We start from the raw sequence: 20,095 nt of genomic DNA, 5'->3' as shown, positions 1-20,095 counted from the left end.
TCTCCTCACCGAGCTCGAGAGTCGGCCGGTGGAATCGCTCTCTTGCCCAGACATGGGGGCTCAGCAAACAACACCCCCCCCCCCCCCCCAGCTTCTTTTGAAGCTGCTGCAGAGTGTAAAGTTTCTCATCCCTTCAGTTCGGTTTCCACCCACCCCCCCCCCCCCCCCCCCCCCCTCCCCAGGCTTCTTTTGAACCCGAGTCTGTGTGTCCGGGCAAGGGAGCGATTCTGTCGGCCGATGTTCCGACCCTCGAGCCGGTGAGGAGACGTTCGGTGGTGACGTGGTACTTTGAAAAAAATCAAAAATTAAAGAATTGCATTCGACTTCCATTTTCTCCCTTTTGAGTTTGAAAAAAATGAAGCTTTGTAATGCATATTTAATGTCTTTTTGACTCCCTCCAAAACTTCCCATTAAAAACAATGGCGTCTTTCTGCGGCGATTTTTTTTTTTAGTTTGTGTTGGGTTTTTTTCTGACATGCCCAGAAAGTTTTTTGGGAGTGGTCACATACGCCGTCCTAGGAAAAATGTAAGTTGGCCAAACGTGCATAAATCTGAAAAAGTGCCGTTGACATTAGGGTTACGCCTGACACAAGACTCCCAAAGCAAGCGCTCTACTTGGAACTCTTTCACGGCAAACGAGCCAAAGGTGGGCAGAGGAAACATTACAAGGGCACCCTCAAAGCATCCTTGATGATAAAGTGCAACATCCCCACTGACACCTGGGAGACCCTGGCCAAAGACCGTCCTAAGTGGAAGAAGTGCATCCAGAAGGGCGCTGAGCACCTCTAGTCTCATCACCGAGAGCATGCAGAAATCAAGCGCAGGCAGCGGAAAGAGCGTTCAGCAAACCTGTCCCACCCACCCCTTCCCTCAACGACTATCTGTCCCACCTGTGACGGGGACTGTGGTTCTCGTATTGGACTGTTCAGCCACCTAGGAACTCATTTTAAGAGTGGAAGCAAGTCTTCCTCAATTCCGAGAGACTACCTGTGATGATGATGACATGTTGGCCTTCATAGCAAGAGGATTTGAGTATAGGAGCAGGGAGGTCTTGCTGCAGTTGTACAGGGCCTTTGTGAGACCACACCTTGAGTATTGTGAGCAGTTTTGGTCTCCTAATCTGAGGAACAACATTCTTGCTATTGAGTGAGTGCAGCAAAGATTCACCAGACTGATTCCCGGGACTGACATATGAAGAAAGACTGGATCGACAAGGCTTGTATTCACTGGAATTTAGAAGAATGAGAGGGGTTCTCATAGAAGCATATAAAATTCTGACTGGATTGGACAGGTTAGATGCAGGAAGAATGTTCCCGATGTTGGGGAAGTCCAGGGGTAAGCCATCTCGGACCGAGATGAGGAGAAACTTTTTCACCCAGAGAATTGTGAACCTATGAAATTCTCTACCACAGAAAGTTTTGAGTCCAGTTCGTTGGATATATTCAAAAGGGAGTTGGATGTGGCCCTTACAGCTAAAAGGCGCTATGGGGAGAAGGCAGGAATGGGGTACTGAAGTTGCATGATCAGCCATGATCATATTGAATGGTGGTGCAGGCTCGAAGGGCCGAATGGCCTATCCTGCACCTATTTTCTATGTTTCTATGACGCCCCCTATGACGCAAAAAAATTCTAACCTAACAAAATCATAACTAGCTGAGTTACACTTGCGCTGAAACTTTGGGGAAACGTGGATATTTTAATTCACGGCAAACAAAGCGCCGTGTACCAACAAAACGACGCAGATAACTGGGGAAAATTGAGCCCTCTGAGCTGATGTTTGTAGGTTCAAAGTATCTGATTTTGTGAACAGCTGTAGAGGTCACATGAAGATTGTAGTTACACTGGCTTCATACATGAATTCTTTAGAGCTATCTATCTTTTTTATATTGGCTGTGTCCAGTTCACTTTTATTCCAGACCTATAAACAGATTCTGTCTTTGTGAAAGAAGCAAATATTAGTGTGGCTGCTCTTATTTTGTTTGTGTTGCCAGGATACAAGGTTGCTAAGGAGAATGGCAATGCGGGACTTCAGAACACTGCCGCAGTGAAATTTAGAGCCGCCCTTACAGAATTGCTGAACTATGTAAAACAGTGTCTCCTAAACTAGGAGATTTAAGATGCCTGCGCTCAGCAGTACCCTTGCTAACATTTTAGACATTAAATTTGTGATACAGATGGCAATCCCTCACATTCATTATTGTATTTAAAAGCTGATTTGGTGGGTATTACTATAGTTAGTATCATTGATCTGTGTCAGACTTGTGCAAGGTAACAGATGTCTTACTAGAGATCAGTAATAAAATCCAAATTGTCACTTAGTTTTTGATTTTGTGCCAATAACATGGTGGCAAATGACTACAATTAAATAGATCCCCAGTCCAATTTAAATAAGCAGATTCCAGGACTACCCTTAAAGGGGACTGTCAGTGCAGATCCTTGTTATGTGACTTTGTGCAGTTTGTTTGCTGTTGCTAACACTCTGACCTTGAAATTCAGCTACCTGTTTTTCTCAGATAGTTTGGCTGCAGTCATGGGTGGTCTCATAGGGCTTCCTTTGGGGCTGGAGGACAAGAGAGCAGCAAGGAAGAAGGAGGGTGAGGAGGACACTACACAGGAGGCCATATCCACAGCAGTAATTCAGGGAATGCTTCTATATTAAGTTTACTCAGGAGCACTGTCTGAGGGGCCTTCGGTTTAACCAAGGAGTTTGTCACCGAAATATGTTACCTGCTGCAGCCACAACCTGAGTCTTGTACCAGGGCACGGACAGACTGCCTATGGCTGTCAAGGTCACCGTGGCCCTCAACGTTTATGCCACGGGCTCTTTTCAGGCTGCAACATCTCCCAGTTCGCAGAACACCAATGTATCAGGGAGGTCACCGAGGCCTCCTACATCAGGAGCAACATCTGCTTCTCTTTTGCTATGGACAGAGTGAAGCAGGCCAAAACGGCACTAGGCATCGCCCACATATCAAGCTTCCCCAAGGTGCCATAGACTGAAACCTACATTGCCTTGCGTGCTCTTGCTCACCAGCCAGGCATCTTTATCAATCGTAAGGGATTCCACTCGGCGACCACCAGTGCCCCTCTGTGCCAGAGCTCTGAGACCAGTTCATCAAGGAGCACGTCACCTAAATCAGCCCTCCCATTCTCAATACACCAACAGTTCCACAATCCTTACCGCTTTCCTTACAACCGCCATCCAGTTGCCTTCCTTCAGTTCAGGGTCTTGCCCTCACTGCACTCTAAAGATAAACACTAAATACAGAACAAAAACAAATTTATCAATCAACTCAATTCCATCTCTATCTAATAGTTAACAGAAATAATTAAGACTCATCCTTGTGCCAGTCTTGTGTGCTCCTTTCCCTATCCTAGCACTCCTATGAGGTGTTTCCCCTGTGGCCACAGCTTGAGAGATGGAGTGCTTCTGAGCTTCCAATGAGGACAATTCATTTTGGCGTGGAGGACAACCTTGTGCAACTCTGGGCTTGGCGGGTCCAGTTGCAGATTACAGTATCTCGGTGTGGGCTGGGGCAGACTGGCCTTGCTGGCTGTGTGGCACTAACAAGGACACTGGCAGAGTTCCGGGGTGGGGGAGCAGGCAAGCTGTCATTCTGAGAGAAGACAGCACATGCCTCACCCTTGGAGCCAAGGCCATTGTTCTTGGACAACACCTCAGTACTCCTAGGGCTCCTGTGGGAGAACGAAGCATAGGACTACTAAGACGCTTTGGTGGTCTCTGTCAACATTGGCTCTCAGAGCCAAGATGCCAATCTCTGTCAGCAGGGGCTCTATCATGGTATGTACTACTGTGGTATTGATGGAGATGATAATGTCAAACACCATGGTCTCCGGGCTCTGCAACAAAAAAAACATTAAGCAATCAACTCAATTACATCTCTATCTAACTTTATGTGCAATCTCCCTGGAAGGCTGTCCAGTATAATAGTGGTGAGCGTGTGGGTATTGAGAGAAGATGATGTGAAGTGTGATGCAATGATTGTAGGAGAGTGAAGGAAAGCAGGGGAGGGGAGTCTTGTATTAATGAGGCTGTAAGTAAGAGCAGTATTCTTACCTAAACAACTCCAGTGAGATCATTGAATTTCTTCTGGCATTAACATGCACTGCAATCTCTTCCCTTTGTCGGTGGAGTTGATGCCTGGAGGTCTTCCTGCCCCTGGATGGGTATAGGATGTCCCTCCTCCTGTTCACTGTCTGCAGCAGGGCCTCTAAGGCAGCATCCCAGAACCTTGCTGTTATCTCATCGCTTTCTTCAGCCATATCTCTGCTTCCACATGTTTTTCCCTGGTGTCTACAGCCAGATTACACCTCCCCTTTAAGAAGTGCTAGCTGCCTTTTCAGTGGCGTCATAGTTGCCGGATATTCGCCCCTCTACAAGAATGTAGCCAATGAGTCGCCCAGGTAGTGTGGCTGCACGCCTGCGTGAATAAAATGATCAGGCAGCACGAGTATTGTAATAGGCATGTGCAGTGCATGCCAGCGTTCCCTGAGAGGTGTACGGCCGCACACTGCTCCAAGGAGCCCGCGTAACCGGTTTGCTGGCATTTCACTAAAAATAGCGCAGGCGTAATATTTTGAATGGGAATGGCCCACAAAGCCCCTTAAAGGGGCTGGGCAGGGCCCCAAAAAATTACAGGGCACATAGGAGCACACACCGCTCCCTCTGAGTCAGATTCCGGGCGTAATCAGATTTCTAGGCCTCTTAGTTCATAAACCCTGCATAAATATTCAGCAATATACTTCATTGGCTGTAAAGTGCTTTGAGACATCGTTGGTCGTGAAATGCGCTATATAAATGTAAGTCTCTTTTAAATATTACATTCACAGCTCTCCTTGCAAGGCTGCATGGACCAAAGGTTCACTTAAGGACATCTGACAAGTGTTATAGTTCTACAGTTAAGTGCATAATCAATCTCATTCTTAGCTTCATGACTGCACCGTAAACTGTAATTTATTCATTTAATGAAAAGCAAGAGTATGTGGAATAATTTTATTTAAACCTGGTGTTATATTCTGATGACGGTGATGCACACATTATCTTCAGGACAATGCAGCAGCTTGTGGCCACGGATCAGAGGCTGGACTGCATGTGACTATTGGGTATTGCAAAGTTATTGCAGACTGCTTCAAGAGACCTGCACTGTGCTGCAGTGCTGCTGACGATCCTCTTGCTGCTGGAGAGGTACAGGTCTGTGAATACTATTGAATCTTGGCATTATTGGCATTTACCTTCAGAATAAAAGGATCTGCTGGAGTGGAAAAGTTTTGTTGTTGCATGATATCTCCAAAACAGGGCTTTAAACTGATGAGGATGTCACATATTTAAAACATGTCTTTGGGAAGACAAAAGGATAATGTTAAAGCAATTGTCAGTCTAATTATTATGAATTTGCTACAATTTACTGCAGTCAGCTATCATAAATTTTTGTAAGTTATTTCAGTTCATAATGATGTCGTAATAATACAACAGTGCAGATTAGTTCTTTCTAATTGAGTCATTACAAATATGATTAACAAAGTCTGAAGTAAATGGATTTCCCCAAGGCCAGTTAGTATGTTCAGTTTGCAGTGTCGTCAATTTGGTTGCCCATGTCCCATTTTAAAGAAGGTGATTTGGGCAGGGGCAGCTCGGAAGTGAAATCCTGAGGCATTCAAAGCAAAAGAATCGCTAGTTTGTGTCCAGGAACTGGGAGCACAATTGACCTTTTAACCTTGGTCAGGGAGTTCAAAAAGATCAGGCTAGGAGTTCCTGTATCTGATGATGTCGTGGCCCAGCAGGAAAAGTTAGGATGTAGCTTTTGGGCAAGGTTAGGATTGTACTTGACTGATGGCACACTACTTAAATAGATGCCAACACTCACTTTCTAAGCTCACTGCTGCAAAATGGGCAATTGGATGAGCAGTGAAGTAACTGTTGGCACAAGTCCCTACCTTCCCAGGAGGAAGGGACGAAAAAAATAAAAAATAAAGTTGGTGACTGTCATGTATGTAGACCATGTATACTAACTGTATAGTCACATAAGGTGTGCCACCAGAGGACACTGCGGTGGGAGACCGGAGGGTCACCTGATAGGTGTGCAGGGCCCAATATAAAAGACTGTCCACCATGCTTGTGCCTCACTCTGGAGTTACTAAGAGGCCAAGTTTCGGCCTGAGTTGCTCCTGTTTTTTTGAAGCAACTAGTTTAGAATGGAGTATCTTAGAAATTGCAATTCTCGGCATTTAGTTTGCTCCAGTTCTAGTCAGTTAGAACAGTTTCAGTTTGGAACAGATTTTATTTTCAAAAGGGGGCGTGTCCGGTCATTTACGCCAGTTTTGAAAGTTTCGGCAGTGAAAACTTACTCCAAACTAACTTAGAATGGAGTAAGTGTCAGAAAAACCTTGTCTACACTTAGAAAATCAGGCGTAGGTTACAAATCAGGCGTAGGGAATGGGGGGGGGGTTTAAAGGGAAGTTTACAAACATTAAACACTTCAGTTTTACAAATAAAAAGCCATCATCAATAATAAATGATAAAAACATCAATAAATCAATCAAAAAAAATTATTGATTTTTTAAAAAAAAATTCTTAAATAAAACATTTTCTACTTACCGACTGCAGCACCGGGAGCCCTCCAACAGCGTGCTGGGATGCCCCCCAGTGTGTCTCTGTCTGTCTGTGTCTCTCACTCTCTGTCTGTCAGTGTCTATTTCTGACAGCGAGGGGAGGGAGGAAAGGGGGGGGGAGAAGGAAAGGGGGGGGGTGGGGGGAGGAAATGGAGGGGGGGGGGAGAAGGAAAGGGGGGGGGCGGGGGGAGGAAATGGAGGGGGGGAGGGGGGCGGAGGAGGCTGAACGGGCCGGGCCAGGCCGGGCCCAAGATTTCGGGCAGGGCCCGTCCCTGCCACCAGATTTACAGGCAGGTGGCGTCGGGAGCGCGGGTCGGGTCGGGGAGGCGGAGGGAGGTCGGGTCCGGTTCGGGGTCGGGAGCGCGGGTCGGGTCGGGGGTGCGGAGGGAGGTGGGGTCGGGTCCGGTCCAGGGGGAGGGGGGGGCAGTCGGGAGCACAGGTCGGGTCGGGGATGGTGGTGGGGGGGCGGGGAGGAGGGAGGTCGGGTTGATTCGGGGTGGGGAGGGGGGGAGGGAGTGCAGGTCGGGTCCGGGGGGGGGGAAAGGGAGGGAGGTCGGGTGGGGGGGGGAAAAGAGGGGAGCGCGGGTCGGGTCCGGGGGGGTGGGGGTGGGGGTGGGGTGGAGGGGAAGCTGGAGTCGAGTCGGGTCGGGAGGAAGCAGGAGCTGGGCGTGGGAGGCAGCCTTATGCACGCAGCCCCAGTGAGGCTATTCAGCCAGGGCTAGGGGCTGCGTGCTTCGGGCCCCTCCCACACAGTTTTGGGTGCCTGGAGCTACTGCACATGCGCGCCCACTGTAGCGCGCATGTGCAGAGGTCCCGGCACTGATTTCAGCGCAGGGACCTGGCTCCGCCCCCCACAGCTCGTGCTGCGCCGCTCCCGGCTCCAGAGGACCTGCAGGGAGCCGGAGAATCTAAGCTTTTTTTTTTAGGCACACTTTGTGGCGCGAAAAACGGGCGTCCAGGTCGGGGCTGCGCCGTTCTAGGCGCGGCCCGAAACTTGGGCCCAATAAATGGGACTAAGGTCACAACAGCTCAACTACAATGCTAGACCTCGTGGAGTCATTCATAAGAGTATTACAGACATAACGGTGACATTGTGAAGTTCATAAAGTATGGAATGATAAAAAGGCCATTCTGTGTACAATTTGGTTTCTTGAACTCTGCCCAATTTATTTAATCTCCTCTGGAAAGATCTCAAAAGGTAAACGCGCAAAACTCCAGAATATTTATTCACCTTCCAACCCACATTGTTTAAATGTTATTGCTCGCTTTCCGCTATCCCAGAACCCAAGGACTGTATATTCAACTGTTGAAGGAAAACGGAAGTAGTGTTCATCTTTAATCAAAATTTATGATCCACAAACCGAATCATGGCAATGAACTGATTAAGGATGTGATTCCTGAGGAGGCAAAAACTGTGCAGCTGCGATAATGATTCTTCAACACTTCTCTAGCAGCTCATAGGCCACTTAACTAGTATAACCATCAGCTCTGGAGTATGAAATCTTTCTGATAAATGTATCAATATCCATTCCTAAAACCACATTTTACCAACCAGGTGCTGGTCTCTAATGGAGCAACATATGGAGATTAGTGGTGGAGAGAACAACGTGCATTTATACAGTGCGTTAACATATAAAATCATCCCCAAGGTTCCTTAGAGGTTTTTTTTTAAATGGACACCGAGAAGTGGGAGAGTTAGAAGAGATGACTGAAAGCTTGGTTGAAAAGTTGAGTTTCAAGAAGGCTTCTAAAAGTGGAGCGAATAGAGGCATTTAAAGAGGGAGTTCTAGAGAGGTAGATATGACTGAAGGCTCAGCTATCAATGATGGGCTGCAAGAAGGAATGGCAGAGTTAGAGAACCAAAAGGGTACAGGAGACAATGTAAGGCTGAAGGAGGTTGCAATAGTAGAGTGATGTGAGGCCATGTCGGGGTTTAAAGGTGAGGATAAGGAGTTAAAATTCAATGTATGGGGAATATGGCCCCTGACATAAACTCCATTCCCTAGCCACCGATTCCATCCCATCCTTGTCTCCAGCTGAAGCAGACTGTTTGCAACCTCTGTGTCCTATTTGAGCCAGAGCTGAGTTGCAACCCTATATTCTGTCCATCACAATGACTGCCTACTTCCCCACCTCTGTAATATTACCCATCTCAGCTTCTGCCTTAGTCCATCTATACCAACACTTTCCTGGCTGGATTCCCATCTTTCACCCTACATAAACTTCAGCTCATTCAAAACTCTACTGCGCACATCCTAACTCCCATCAAATCCCATTCACCCATCACCCCTGTGCTCGCTGACCTACTAATGCCTCTATTTTAAGATTCTCATTCTCATGTTTAAGTCCCTTCATGGCATCAAGGATCCTCATCTCGATACCTTTTCCAGTCCGACAACCCTCCCCAAACTCTCCAATTCTCTAATAGTGATTCTGCCTTCAACTTCCTAGGCTGCATATTCTGGAATTCAATACCATAGACCCTCCTCCTCTCCATCTCCCTTTAAGACCCTTCTTAAAATCCACCTTGTTGACCAAGCTTTTGATTACCCCTTCAAATAGCTCCTTTGACTCGGGATTCATTTATTTCTGATTATACCTCTGTGATGCACTGTGGGACATATTTCTACATTAAAGGAGTATTATAACTGCAGTTGTTATTGTTGATACGGTAACATGTTTAATTAATCTGTGTAATAGTGTAGGTGGCATCAGCAACAACGATTGGTATTTATATAGCCCCTTTAACATAGTGAAACATCCTAAGGTGTTCACAGGAGTATTATGAGATGAAAACATTTGACACCGAGTCACATAATTAGAAATTAGCGCGGGTGACCAAAAGCTTGGTCAAAGAGTTTTAAGGAGTGTCTTGAAGGAGGATAGAGAGGCGGAGAGGTTTAGGCAGGGAGTTCCAGAGCTTGGGGCCTAGGCAACCGAAGGCACGGCCACCAATGGTTAAGCAATTATAATCAGGGATGCTCAAGAGGGCAGAATTAGAGGAGCGCAGACATCTCAGTGGGTTGTGGGGCTGGAGGAGGTTAAAGACAGGGAAGGGCGAGGCCAAGGAAGGATTTGAAAATGAGAAGTTTGTAATCGAGGCATTACATAACCAGAAGCCAATGTAAGTCAGCGAGCACAACGGTGATGGGTGAGCGGGACTTGGTGCGAGTTAGGACACAGGCAATTGAGTTTTGGATCATCTCTAGTTTACGTAAGGTAGAATGTGGTCGTGAGGTAGAGCTGGGTGTCACCAGCGTACGTGTGAAAACTGATGCTGTGTTTTCAGATGATGTCGCCAAGGGGCAACATGTAGATGAGAAATAGGAGGGGGCCAGGTAATGATCCTTGAGGGACACCAGAGGTAACTATGCGGAAGCGGGAAGAGAAGCCGTTGCAGGTGGTTCTCTGGCTACGATTAGATAGATAAGAATGGAACCAGCGTGATGCCACCACAGAACACATCTTCCCCTTACCTCCCCTTTCAGCATTCTGAGGAGAAGCGTTCCACAACATCCTCAAATCAGCCCCAACACCCGCTCCACTTCCCATGGCACCTTCTCCTGCAAACACAGGAAATGCAGCACCTGCCCTTTTAACTCTTCCCTTCCCATCGTCCAGGACCCCATATAGTCCTTCCAAGTGAAACAATAGGCTCAATTTTCCCCAAAGCTTTTTTTTGAAGAGTTAAGCCCGTTTTTTGGGGGCCCAAGTATGCCCTAAAAAGATGTTCTGTTTCCCTGTTGGATTTCTTCATTTTGGCACAGCCAAACCTGTCCTTTAGTTTTGGGGTGGAGCTTGATCGGCAAAAAGATCGGGTTGCCACGGTAACCAGGCACACAATGCGAGCTGAGGCTGCAAAGTAAAACATACAGCCAGCTCCCAACACATTAAAAACACATTGCATCAACTTAAAAACACATTGCATCAACTTAAAAATACATTAAAATATATTGCCGCAACTTACCTCCAATTATTAAAGCCGGTCCCGCTCCCCGCCCCTAGCCCTGGCCGAAAAGCTTGCTGGTCTGCTTCCCTAGCCTGCCCCGAGCCCCTTGTTGGTGCCGGTCGAGCTCCCCCCCCCTGCCCCAGGCCTTGAGTGTCTTGCTGGTCCGCGCCCTAGCCCAGGCCGAATGGCCTCCCGGTCTGCTCCCCCCGCCCCTATCCCAGGCCAAATGGCCTCCTCACTCCTGGTCCCCGCACCTAACCAAACCCGAAAGGCTTCCCCCCCACCCCCTCTCTTCCTCCCCCATCTCGCTCTCTCCCCCTCTCTTACCTTTCCTGCTGCACTTACCTGCGCTGATTTCCTTACCTGCGCCGATTTCTTTAGCTCTCCAGAAGGTTTTTCTAAAGAGGCCACATACGCTGGCCTGAGCAGAACTGGTGTAACTCTCAGCTGGCCAAACTTGCGTAACTGGCCATTAGTGGCGCGGGTGGCAGGTTAAGCCCCCTTTGGCTGGAAAAAAAAATACCTTTAAAAAAAATTGTAACTAACTGAGTTACACTGGTGGAAATTGGGGAAAATGTGTTTTTTTAACTTGGGCCAAAAAAACAGCCTGCTCCAAAAAAAACGGCGCAAATCACTGGGGGAAAATTGAGCCCAACCAAGCCCCTAATTGAAAGATGAGGTGCTGTTACATAGAAACATAGAAAATAGGTGCAGGAGTAGGCCATTCGGCCCTTCTAGCCTGCACCACCATTCAATGAGTTCATGGCTGAACATGCAACTTCAGTACCCCATTCCTGCTTTCTCACCATACCCCTTGATTCCCCTAGTAGTAAGGACTTCATCTAACTCCTTTTTGAATATATTTAGTGAATTGGCCTCAACAACTTTCTGTGGTAGAGAATTCCACAGGTTCACCACTCTCTGGGTGAAGAAATTCCTCCTCATCTCGGTCCTAAATGGCTTCCCCCTTATCCTTAGACTGTGTCCCCTGGTTCTGGACTTCCCCAACATTGGAAACATTCTTCCTGCATCTAACCTGTCTAACCCTGTCAGAATTTTAAATGTTTCTATGAGGTCCCCTCTCATTCTTCTGAACTCCAGTGAATACAAGCCCAGTTGATCCAGTCTTTCTTGATAGGTCAGTCCCGCCATCCCGGGAATCAGTCTGGTGAACCTTCGCTGCACTCCCTCAATAGCAAGAATGTCCTTCCTCAGGTTAAGAGACCAAAACTGTACACAATACTCCAGGTGTGGCCTCACCAAGGCCCTGTACAATTGTAGCAACACCTCCCTGCCCCTGTACTCAAATCCCCTCGCTATGAAGGCCAACATGCCATTTGCTTTCTTAACCGCCTGCTGTACCTGCATGCCAACCTTCAATGACTGATGTACCATGACACCCAGGTCTCTTTGCACCTCCCCTTTTCCTAATCTGTCACCATTCAGATAATAGTCTGTCTCTCTGTTTTTACCACCAAAGTGGATAACCTCACATTTATCCACATTATACTTCATCTGCCATGCATTTGCCCACTCACCTAACCTATCCAAGTCGCTCTGCAGCCTCATAGCATCTTCCTCGCAGCCAACTTAGTGTCATCCACAAATTTGGAGATACTACATTTAATCCCCTCGTCTAAATCATTAATGTACAGTGTAAACAGCTGGGGCTCCAGCACAGAACCTTGCGGTTCCCCAGTAGTCACTGCCTGCCATTTTGAAAAGTCCCCATTTACTCCTACTCTTTGCTTCCTGTCTGACAACCAGTTCTCAATCCATGTCAGCACACTACCCCCAATCCCATGTGCTTTAACTTTGCACATTAATCTCTTGTGTGGGACCTTGTCGAACGCCTTCTGAAAGTCCAAATATACCACATCAACTGGTTCTCCCTTGTCCACTCTACTGGAAACATCCTCAAAAAATTCCAGAAGATTTGTCAAGCATGATTTCCCTTTCACAAATCCAATTCCTCAAACCTTCCCTGTTAAGCTTTGTTAGAACAGTGTAGAAGGCCAAGGACAGAGAGGTCAGAGTGGGAGTGGGGCAGAGAATTAAAATGTCAAAAAAATCGGAAGCTCGGGGTCATGCTTGCGGACTGAACTGAGATGTTCTACAAAGCAGTCACCCAATCTGCATTTGGTCTCCCCAATGTAGAGGAGACTGCATCGTGAGCAATGAATACAGTACAGCCTTCCGGACTCAAAACTGAGTTCAACAATTTCAGATCATAGCCACTGCATCCATTTTTTTGGACAGCAACCTCTGGTAATGATTCTGCTGTTGTCATATTTTGTTTCATTTCTTGTCCCATTATCACCTCTTTTGCACCATCATCCCTGTCATGTATTCAACCATCATTGTAACCCATGTATAATCTGACCTAAGTTGTACACTGTGAGAACAATGACCACTAGGTGGTGAACTTGTGGGAGACACTCCTAACCTGAACCTTCAGGTATAAAAGGGGAAGCTCCACCCACTTTCATCACTTGAGTGCTAAGGAATAAAGGACAGGTCACAGACTGACCTCTCAAGCATGGGCCTCATGTGCATTTATACTGTATACTAAGGACGTATCAATGGCGACGAGAAACTGGGATTTATAACACGTGAGCACGGCCACTCGCAGAACAGACGAGAGGTACTGTGTTAAGGAATGGTTAGGACAGAGATTCAACATTATCAAAGCAGCACATTGTCCAGGCAGCCGTTCGTTCCCGTGTGGGGGGGGGGGGGGGAGAGCAGCCGTTCGTTCCCGCGGGGGGGGGGGGGCAGGGAGGAGGCAGCCTTTTGTTACCACGGGGGGGGGGGGGGGAGGAGGGAAACGGCTGCCTCAACTTTCTGAGGCTTCCTGCATCCTTCTCACTGCTGCAAGAAGCCTCAGTGCTGATGTGCTGATGGCAATGTGCTTTTATTAAAAAATGTTCAAAAATTAAACAGCTACAAAGAACTACAAAAATGGCCGAGTGCCAATGTTTCCTTCACACTGCGCGTGCGCAAACGCTTCAACACGCACGCGCAGCGTTGCCGGCAGGAAAAAACTAATTTAAATGGTACCCGTCCCCTCCCACTTACAAAATCGGCGCGAGTGGTAGGCTCCGCCTCCCTGGGCGTCGCGCCAAGCAGACATGGAGCTGCAGGGCGCTCCAGAATCGCGCTCTTTTTTTCCGGCGCCGTTTTCGGCGCGAAAAACGGGCGCCCAGCTTGGAGGAGCGCCTGTTTTTTATCGTGTGGAAACTTGGGCCCATAGTGTCGGTGATGGTTTACGGCTGCATCACTCGTACTCTGTTCACTAACCATCTGGATTTGGCCTTGTACTGTGATCATCAGTAAATGTGTTTGAACTCCTGTGCTGCCAGTCTTGGTAACGTCAATAAATTAGAAGTGGAATCATTTACCTTTGACTGGTTGTTGCAATTTACTGTAGAGCTCTGTTAGTTTCACAGATATGAAAATAAAATATAGTTTACACATGTGAAGTAATGGTTAGTGGTTGGCAGTTGTGGTGGGTCTTTGCAAAATTAACTAAAGTCCCAGTTATGCTCCAGATACCAGTTTATCACAGTGGTCAGCCAGCGGGCCTGAATTAGATTGCTGGCAGCACCTCACACTGAGTTCAGTGACACAGGACTTCTGCCTTGGTATGTTTCAACACGTGCAGCTCTCCGGGAGGTTGATTTTTAATGTTAAGAGAGCAGGTAGCAGTAATGCTTCTTTTGTACCATTAAAGAGTTTCAGATGTAAGTTTTAAAAGATCCGAAGGGTCCAGTAGATCATGTGAACACTTTTTATAAAAAAAAAAAAAAAACTGGTTTACCACCAAACTGAAGTTTTACAGCAGCAGTTTAAAGTCCAAGCAGTGTGGGACCATTCTTTTTGCTTTAGTGTATGGAGTCCGATCACTTACTTAATTCCAAGGTACTTTACCACTTTTATATTGGTGATCGCCCAAAACTGCTTGAATCAACACAAAAGTACAACTGTTGCCTCCGAGTCAGAAGGTTGTGGGGTAAAGTCCCACACCAGAAATTTGTGCATATAATCCAGGCTGACACTTCAGTGCAGTACTAAGGGAGTGCTGCACTATCAGAAGTGTCGTCTTGTGGATGAGACGTTAAACCGTGGCCCCGTCTGCCTTCTCAGGTGGGTGTAAAAGCAGCAGCAGCAGCCCGGACCCAGCACTCAGCGCCGACCCCCGACCTCCGACCTGTGAGGGAGCACCAACCGGTGGCAGAGCATAAAAGGAGCAGCAGCGCGGGCAGGTAGAGGGCGACAAAGGCGAACGGGGCGACTACATTCGCGTCACAGGAAAGCAGGGAAGTGATTTGTTGGTGAGTTTTCCTCTCTTTTCTTGCTTTAAATTAGGGGCCGGGATTAAAAACAAAATCTAATTAATTAAATACAATATAGATGGCAGGGCAGGCATTGCATCACTGCTGCAACATGCGGAAGCTGCTGGACACCATTGAGGTCAACAGCGACCACATTTGCAGCTCGAGGAACTTCGGCTCCGAGTTGATGAGCTGGAATCTGAGCTGCAAACATGGCGACACATCAGGGAGGGGGAGAGTTACCTGGACGCCGCGATCCAAGAGCTAGCCACACCAATTAGATTAATTCAAATTCGATCTGTGGTCAGGGATATGAGGGTGTGACTACGAGAGCGGAAGGTATGAGGAGCCTCAGTCCTTGCTCTTCAACAGGTTTGAGGCTCTTACTCCCTGTGTGGACGAGAGCAGGGACTGCAAGGACGATAAGCAAACTGACCACAGCACTGTGGTACAGGGGGCCATTCAAGTGGGAGGAGTAAAAAGCAACTTTGTAGTGGTTGGGGACAGTATCATTAAGGGAGCAGGCAGGGAAGTGGAGCTGAGTCCATGATCAGATCAACCATGATCTTATTAAATGGCGGAGCAGGCTCGAGGGATCAAATGGCCTACTCCTGCTCCTATTTCTTATGTTCTTAAAAGGTATAAAGACATTATTTTGAAGAAGAGCAGAGGGGTTTTCCCTGGTGTCCTGGACAATATATGTCCCTCAACTAACATCACTATAACAAAATTTCACATTGCTATTTCTGGGAGCTTGCTGTGCACAAATTGGTTACCATGTTTCCTACATTACAACAGTGACTACACTTAAAAAGTACTTCATTGCCTGTAAATAGCATTGGGACATCCTGAGATTGTGAAAGGCGCAATATAAATGCACTTTTTTTTCTTTAGAAGTGTGAAAGGTCTGTAGGCTCACAGTTGCAGAATAAACAGGACATTTCAACAGTCTGTGAGTTCCGCCTAAAGGTCTGATTTTATGAAATATGCATGTTACAGAAAATTACATTTCCTGATTTATACACCAATTTGTAACAAGCCAATGAGCAGAAAAAATTGGTTGTGTAAATTCCCCTGCTGATTTGTGTGCTAGATCTATCCGGTCAAAGTGCATGTGTAAGTGCCTTTAATGTGCGAGATAACCAGGCCATTTGCTATTTGGTAATTTGCACTGTTTACCATTAACCTGTGTTTGTACAGGGGATTCTCATGGCACATTTGAATTCCTGAGGCTGTAGCTCAGATGACACTTTATTGATGGCAATAAACTCGTCAGACATTCAGGCACTTCCTCAGTGCCACTTTCCGGCAGTTCAGCTGGAATGTCCTGTGACTCCTCTGCACTTGAGGCCAAGGAAGTGAGGGGTCACCTGTTCTTTGTTGTTTGTGTATCTGGTAACAGGAACTGGATTGTGGGGTATATTATGTTTTGTATATAGTGTTATATTAAAAAAACTGATTGGTATACAGTAATAGACTAATCATAATTCTTTTAAAATATGCATTCGTTCATGGGATGTGGGCGTCACTGGCAAGGCCTGCATTTATTGCCCTTGATACCACCGCCTTCTTGCTGCAGTCCGTGTGGTGAAGGTACTCCCACAGCGCTGACGTTATTTGTGGCAGTTTGATACAACTGAGTGGCTTGATAGGCCATTTCAGAGGGCAGCTTAGAGTCAGCCACATTGCTGTGGGTCTGGAGTCACACATGGGCCAAACTGGGTAAGGATGGCAGATTTCCTTCCCTAAAGGACATTAGTGAACCAGTTTTTTTTCGACAATCCAGTAATTTCATGGTCGCCATCACACATTTTAAATTCCAGACTTTTATTTAATTAACTGAATTTAAATTTCCCTAGCTGCCGTGGTAGGATTTGAATTCACAACTCTGGTTCTGGGCAGTTTTTACTGTTTCCTGATTTGTGATGTAATAATTCTTATAATGTTTCAAATTTGGAAGGTTCTAGAACACAGTGCTCTGTACTGTTAAAGGTGCAGGTGGTTCGAGTAATTACCACTGCACTAGTTCCATACAGTTAGATTTTTCTTTCAATATTTATTTTTAAAAATAACCCACAATAAAGAGTTGGAGTGACACCAGTGATGAGGACTGGATTTGTTCGGAGGACATTTCCTCGGGTTACATCTTCCCAGGATTTCTGCTATACCGTTTCAATGATGGAAGGTTGAACACAGGACTCCCAACAAGGAGTCCTGTAAACAATGCATTTTTCATGTTGCTTAATGTATCTACTTGGGTTTATTAAACTGGCTGGGGCTTTTCTCAGGTAAGTACTACAAAATACATCCTCCTCAATTGGCTTCCCCTTTAAAATGATTTTCGACTGATCCCTCCTGAGACCAAATGATAAAATGTGGCAATAAAATAACTACAAACTTCATTGTACATTCCTGTTTGGTTTCTTGAAGGATACGAATACTTAAACAGTAAAACATTAAAGAGGCATTGTCTTCTCAAAAAGAAGTGTTTAGCAAGACTCTGTTTGGAGAGAGAGGATCAAAGAACTAACCGTTATCTTCATTGTGGTAACATCGTGCAAAAGTGATGTGATGGTAAAATCATGAGGGGTCTTCAAAATCATGAGGGGTCCAGAAAGAGTAGATAGAGAGAAACTGTTCCCATTGGCAGAAGGGTCGAGAACCAGAGGACACAATTTTAAGGTGATTGGCAGAAGAACCAAAAGCGACCTGAGGAAAAACATTTTTACGCAGCGACTGTTAGGATTGGGAATTCACTGCCTGAAAGGGTGGTGGAGGCAGATTCAGTTGTGACTTTCAAAAGGGAGTTGGATAAGTACCTGAAGGAAAAAAAATTGCAGGGCCAAGGAGAAAAGATGGGGGTGTGGGACTAGCTGAAGTGCTCTTGCAGAGAGCCGGCACAGGCTCAACAGGCCGGTTGGCCTCCTCCTGTGCTGTATGATTCTATGACCTGTCTCAATGTAACTTGAATCATGTTTTGTGTTTGTAAACAACATAAGAACGTAAGAAATAGGAACCAGGAGTAGGCTTACGACCCTCGAGCCTGCTGCGCCATTTAATACGATCATGGCTGATCTGATCATGGACTCAGTTCCACTTCCCTGCCCGCTCTCCATAACCCCTTATTCCCTTATCGTTTAAGAAACTGTCTATTTCTGTCTTAAATTTATTCAATGTCCCAACTTCCACAGCTCTCTGAGGCAGCGAATTCCACAGATCCACAACCCTCAAAGAAATTTCTCCTCATCTCAATTTTAAATGGGCGGCCCCTTATTCTAAGATTATGCCCTGTAGTTCTAGTCTCTCCTATCAATGGAAACATCCTCTCTGCATCCACCTTGTCAAGCCCCCTCATAATCTTTTATGTTTCGATAAGATCACACCTCATTCTTCTGAACTCCAATGAGTAGAGGCCCACCTACTCAACCTTTCCTCATAAGTCAACCCCCTCATCCCTGGAATCATCCTTGTGAACCTTCACTGAACTGCCTCCAAAGCCAGTATATCCTTTCGTAAATATGGAAACCAAAACTGCATGCAGTATTCGAGGTGTGGCCTCACCAATACCCTGTACAACTGTAGTAAGACTTCCCTGCTTTTATACTCCATCCCCTTTGCAATAAAGGCCAAAATTCAATTGGCCTTCCTGATCACTTGCTGTACCTGCATACTAACCTTTTGTGTTTCATGCATAAGTACCCTCAGGTCCCGCTGCACTGCGGCACTTTGCAATCTTTCTCCATTTAAATAATAACTTGCTCTTTGACTTTTCCTGCCAAAGTGTATGACCTCACACTTTCCAACATTATACTCCATCTGCCAAATTTTTGCCCACTCACTTAGCCTGTCTATGTCCTTTTGCAGATTTTTTGTGTCTCCTCACACATTGCATTTCCTCCCATCTTTTGTATCGTCGGCAAACTTGGCTACGTCACACTCAGTCCCTTCCTCCAAGTCGTTAATATAAGATTGTAAATAGTTGGGGTCCCAGCACTGATCCCTGCGGCACCCAACTAGTTACTGATTGCCAACCCGAGAATGAACCATTTATCCCTACTCTCTGTTTTCTGTTCGTTAGCCAATCCTCTATCCATCCCAACCCCGTGAACTTTTGTGCAGTAACCTTTTGCAAGGTTTGCCAAATACTTTTTTGATGAGAACAGTGATAAATGCATTCAGTTACACTGACATTATAAAAGTTCTGTAAATATGTTTTGAGATATTCAGAGACTCTCTCAAAATCTAGAAATGCCACATTAATTTGAAGGAGTTGTGCAAAGGTAATATCGCGAGCTCTGTTGTACTCAGTCTAGTTTTTGGATAAAGTGCTCACTGTGAGGCCACCTTTTGTACAGTGTGCTAGCCATTTAGTTACTAAAAATGGTGAGATTGTGAGCACCAAGAACAGTATGTGACATTAAACTTGTATATCTTCATTCTGCTGCTAGTAATTATAGTAAACTGTAGTACTACAAGAATGTTCATTTGCTTCCCATTTAGTTCTCATCTGTGGTTTTTAAGAACAGCTTGAATCATTTCAAGAAAGTTTTGTTTTTGTACTCTTGTTGCATTTGGTTACAGTAAATACGTCGGACAGATTGCTGCTTGTAATCCAGAGGAAATATATTGGTGCATCCCAAGACCCAAGTTGCTGCAGAGCAAGCAACTAAGCAGAATCCCTTGCTGTGCATTTCACTCTTGCTTTTTCTTCCTTTATTCTTCATTCTTTCAGGTGTGACGGTGAGAAAATGGATTTGGACTTGGTGAACATGTTTGTTCTAGCAGGAGGCACACTTGCCATTCCCATTCTAGCTTTTGTAGCCTCCTTTCTACTGTGCCCTGCAGCACTCATCAGATTCTATTACTGGTAAGTCTACATTTGTTCAGCTTTAGTAATGATTGTGAAATGCACTTTGACTATATATGTTCATTTTGTTCATCCAGAATAAGCAAACAGCTGTTTGGGCATCATTGCTGTAAAATATATAATGGCGTAGAAATCCACAGAGGTGGTTACGCTGAGCCTGGTGAGGTTTGCGGGGAGGGGTCTCCACAAGCATGCCTTTGGCAGTTTGGGGGTACATTCATAGTGAATCACCTCGCTCAGAACCCTGGAAATGTCGTCATAAGCTGGCCAGCTGAGATGGGTGTCAGGTTACCTTCCGCGGCAGAAGAATCTGGC

At 46.1% G+C, this 20,095-nt stretch overlaps 1 protein-coding gene across 4 annotated transcripts in view; it reads left to right on the top strand.

The window, feature by feature from the left end:
- The window catches only part of LOC139277165 (monoacylglycerol lipase abhd6-A-like), a 145,193-nt gene that overhangs the window by 46,201 nt on the left and 78,897 nt on the right, over window positions 1-20,095 (top strand). For 2 of the 4 annotated variants that reach the window (XM_070895251.1, XM_070895250.1), the window contains 2 exons: window positions 14,726-14,913; window positions 19,646-19,780. In XM_070895251.1, coding sequence (XP_070751352.1) covers window positions 19,662-19,780 — 119 coding nt within the window. In that variant the 5' untranslated portion in view covers window positions 14,726-14,913; window positions 19,646-19,661. The remainder of the gene's footprint in view (window positions 1-14,725; window positions 14,914-19,645; window positions 19,781-20,095) is intronic. The other 2 variants (XM_070895252.1, XM_070895249.1) reach the window with 1 other exon arrangement.

Source organism: Pristiophorus japonicus, chromosome 12 (assembly GCF_044704955.1).
Source record: "Pristiophorus japonicus isolate sPriJap1 chromosome 12, sPriJap1.hap1, whole genome shotgun sequence".
Classification (NCBI taxonomy): Eukaryota; Metazoa; Chordata; class Chondrichthyes; family Pristiophoridae; genus Pristiophorus; species Pristiophorus japonicus.
Note: the sequence above shows the minus strand (reverse complement) of the source record. Positions and strands in the feature narration are given on the sequence as shown.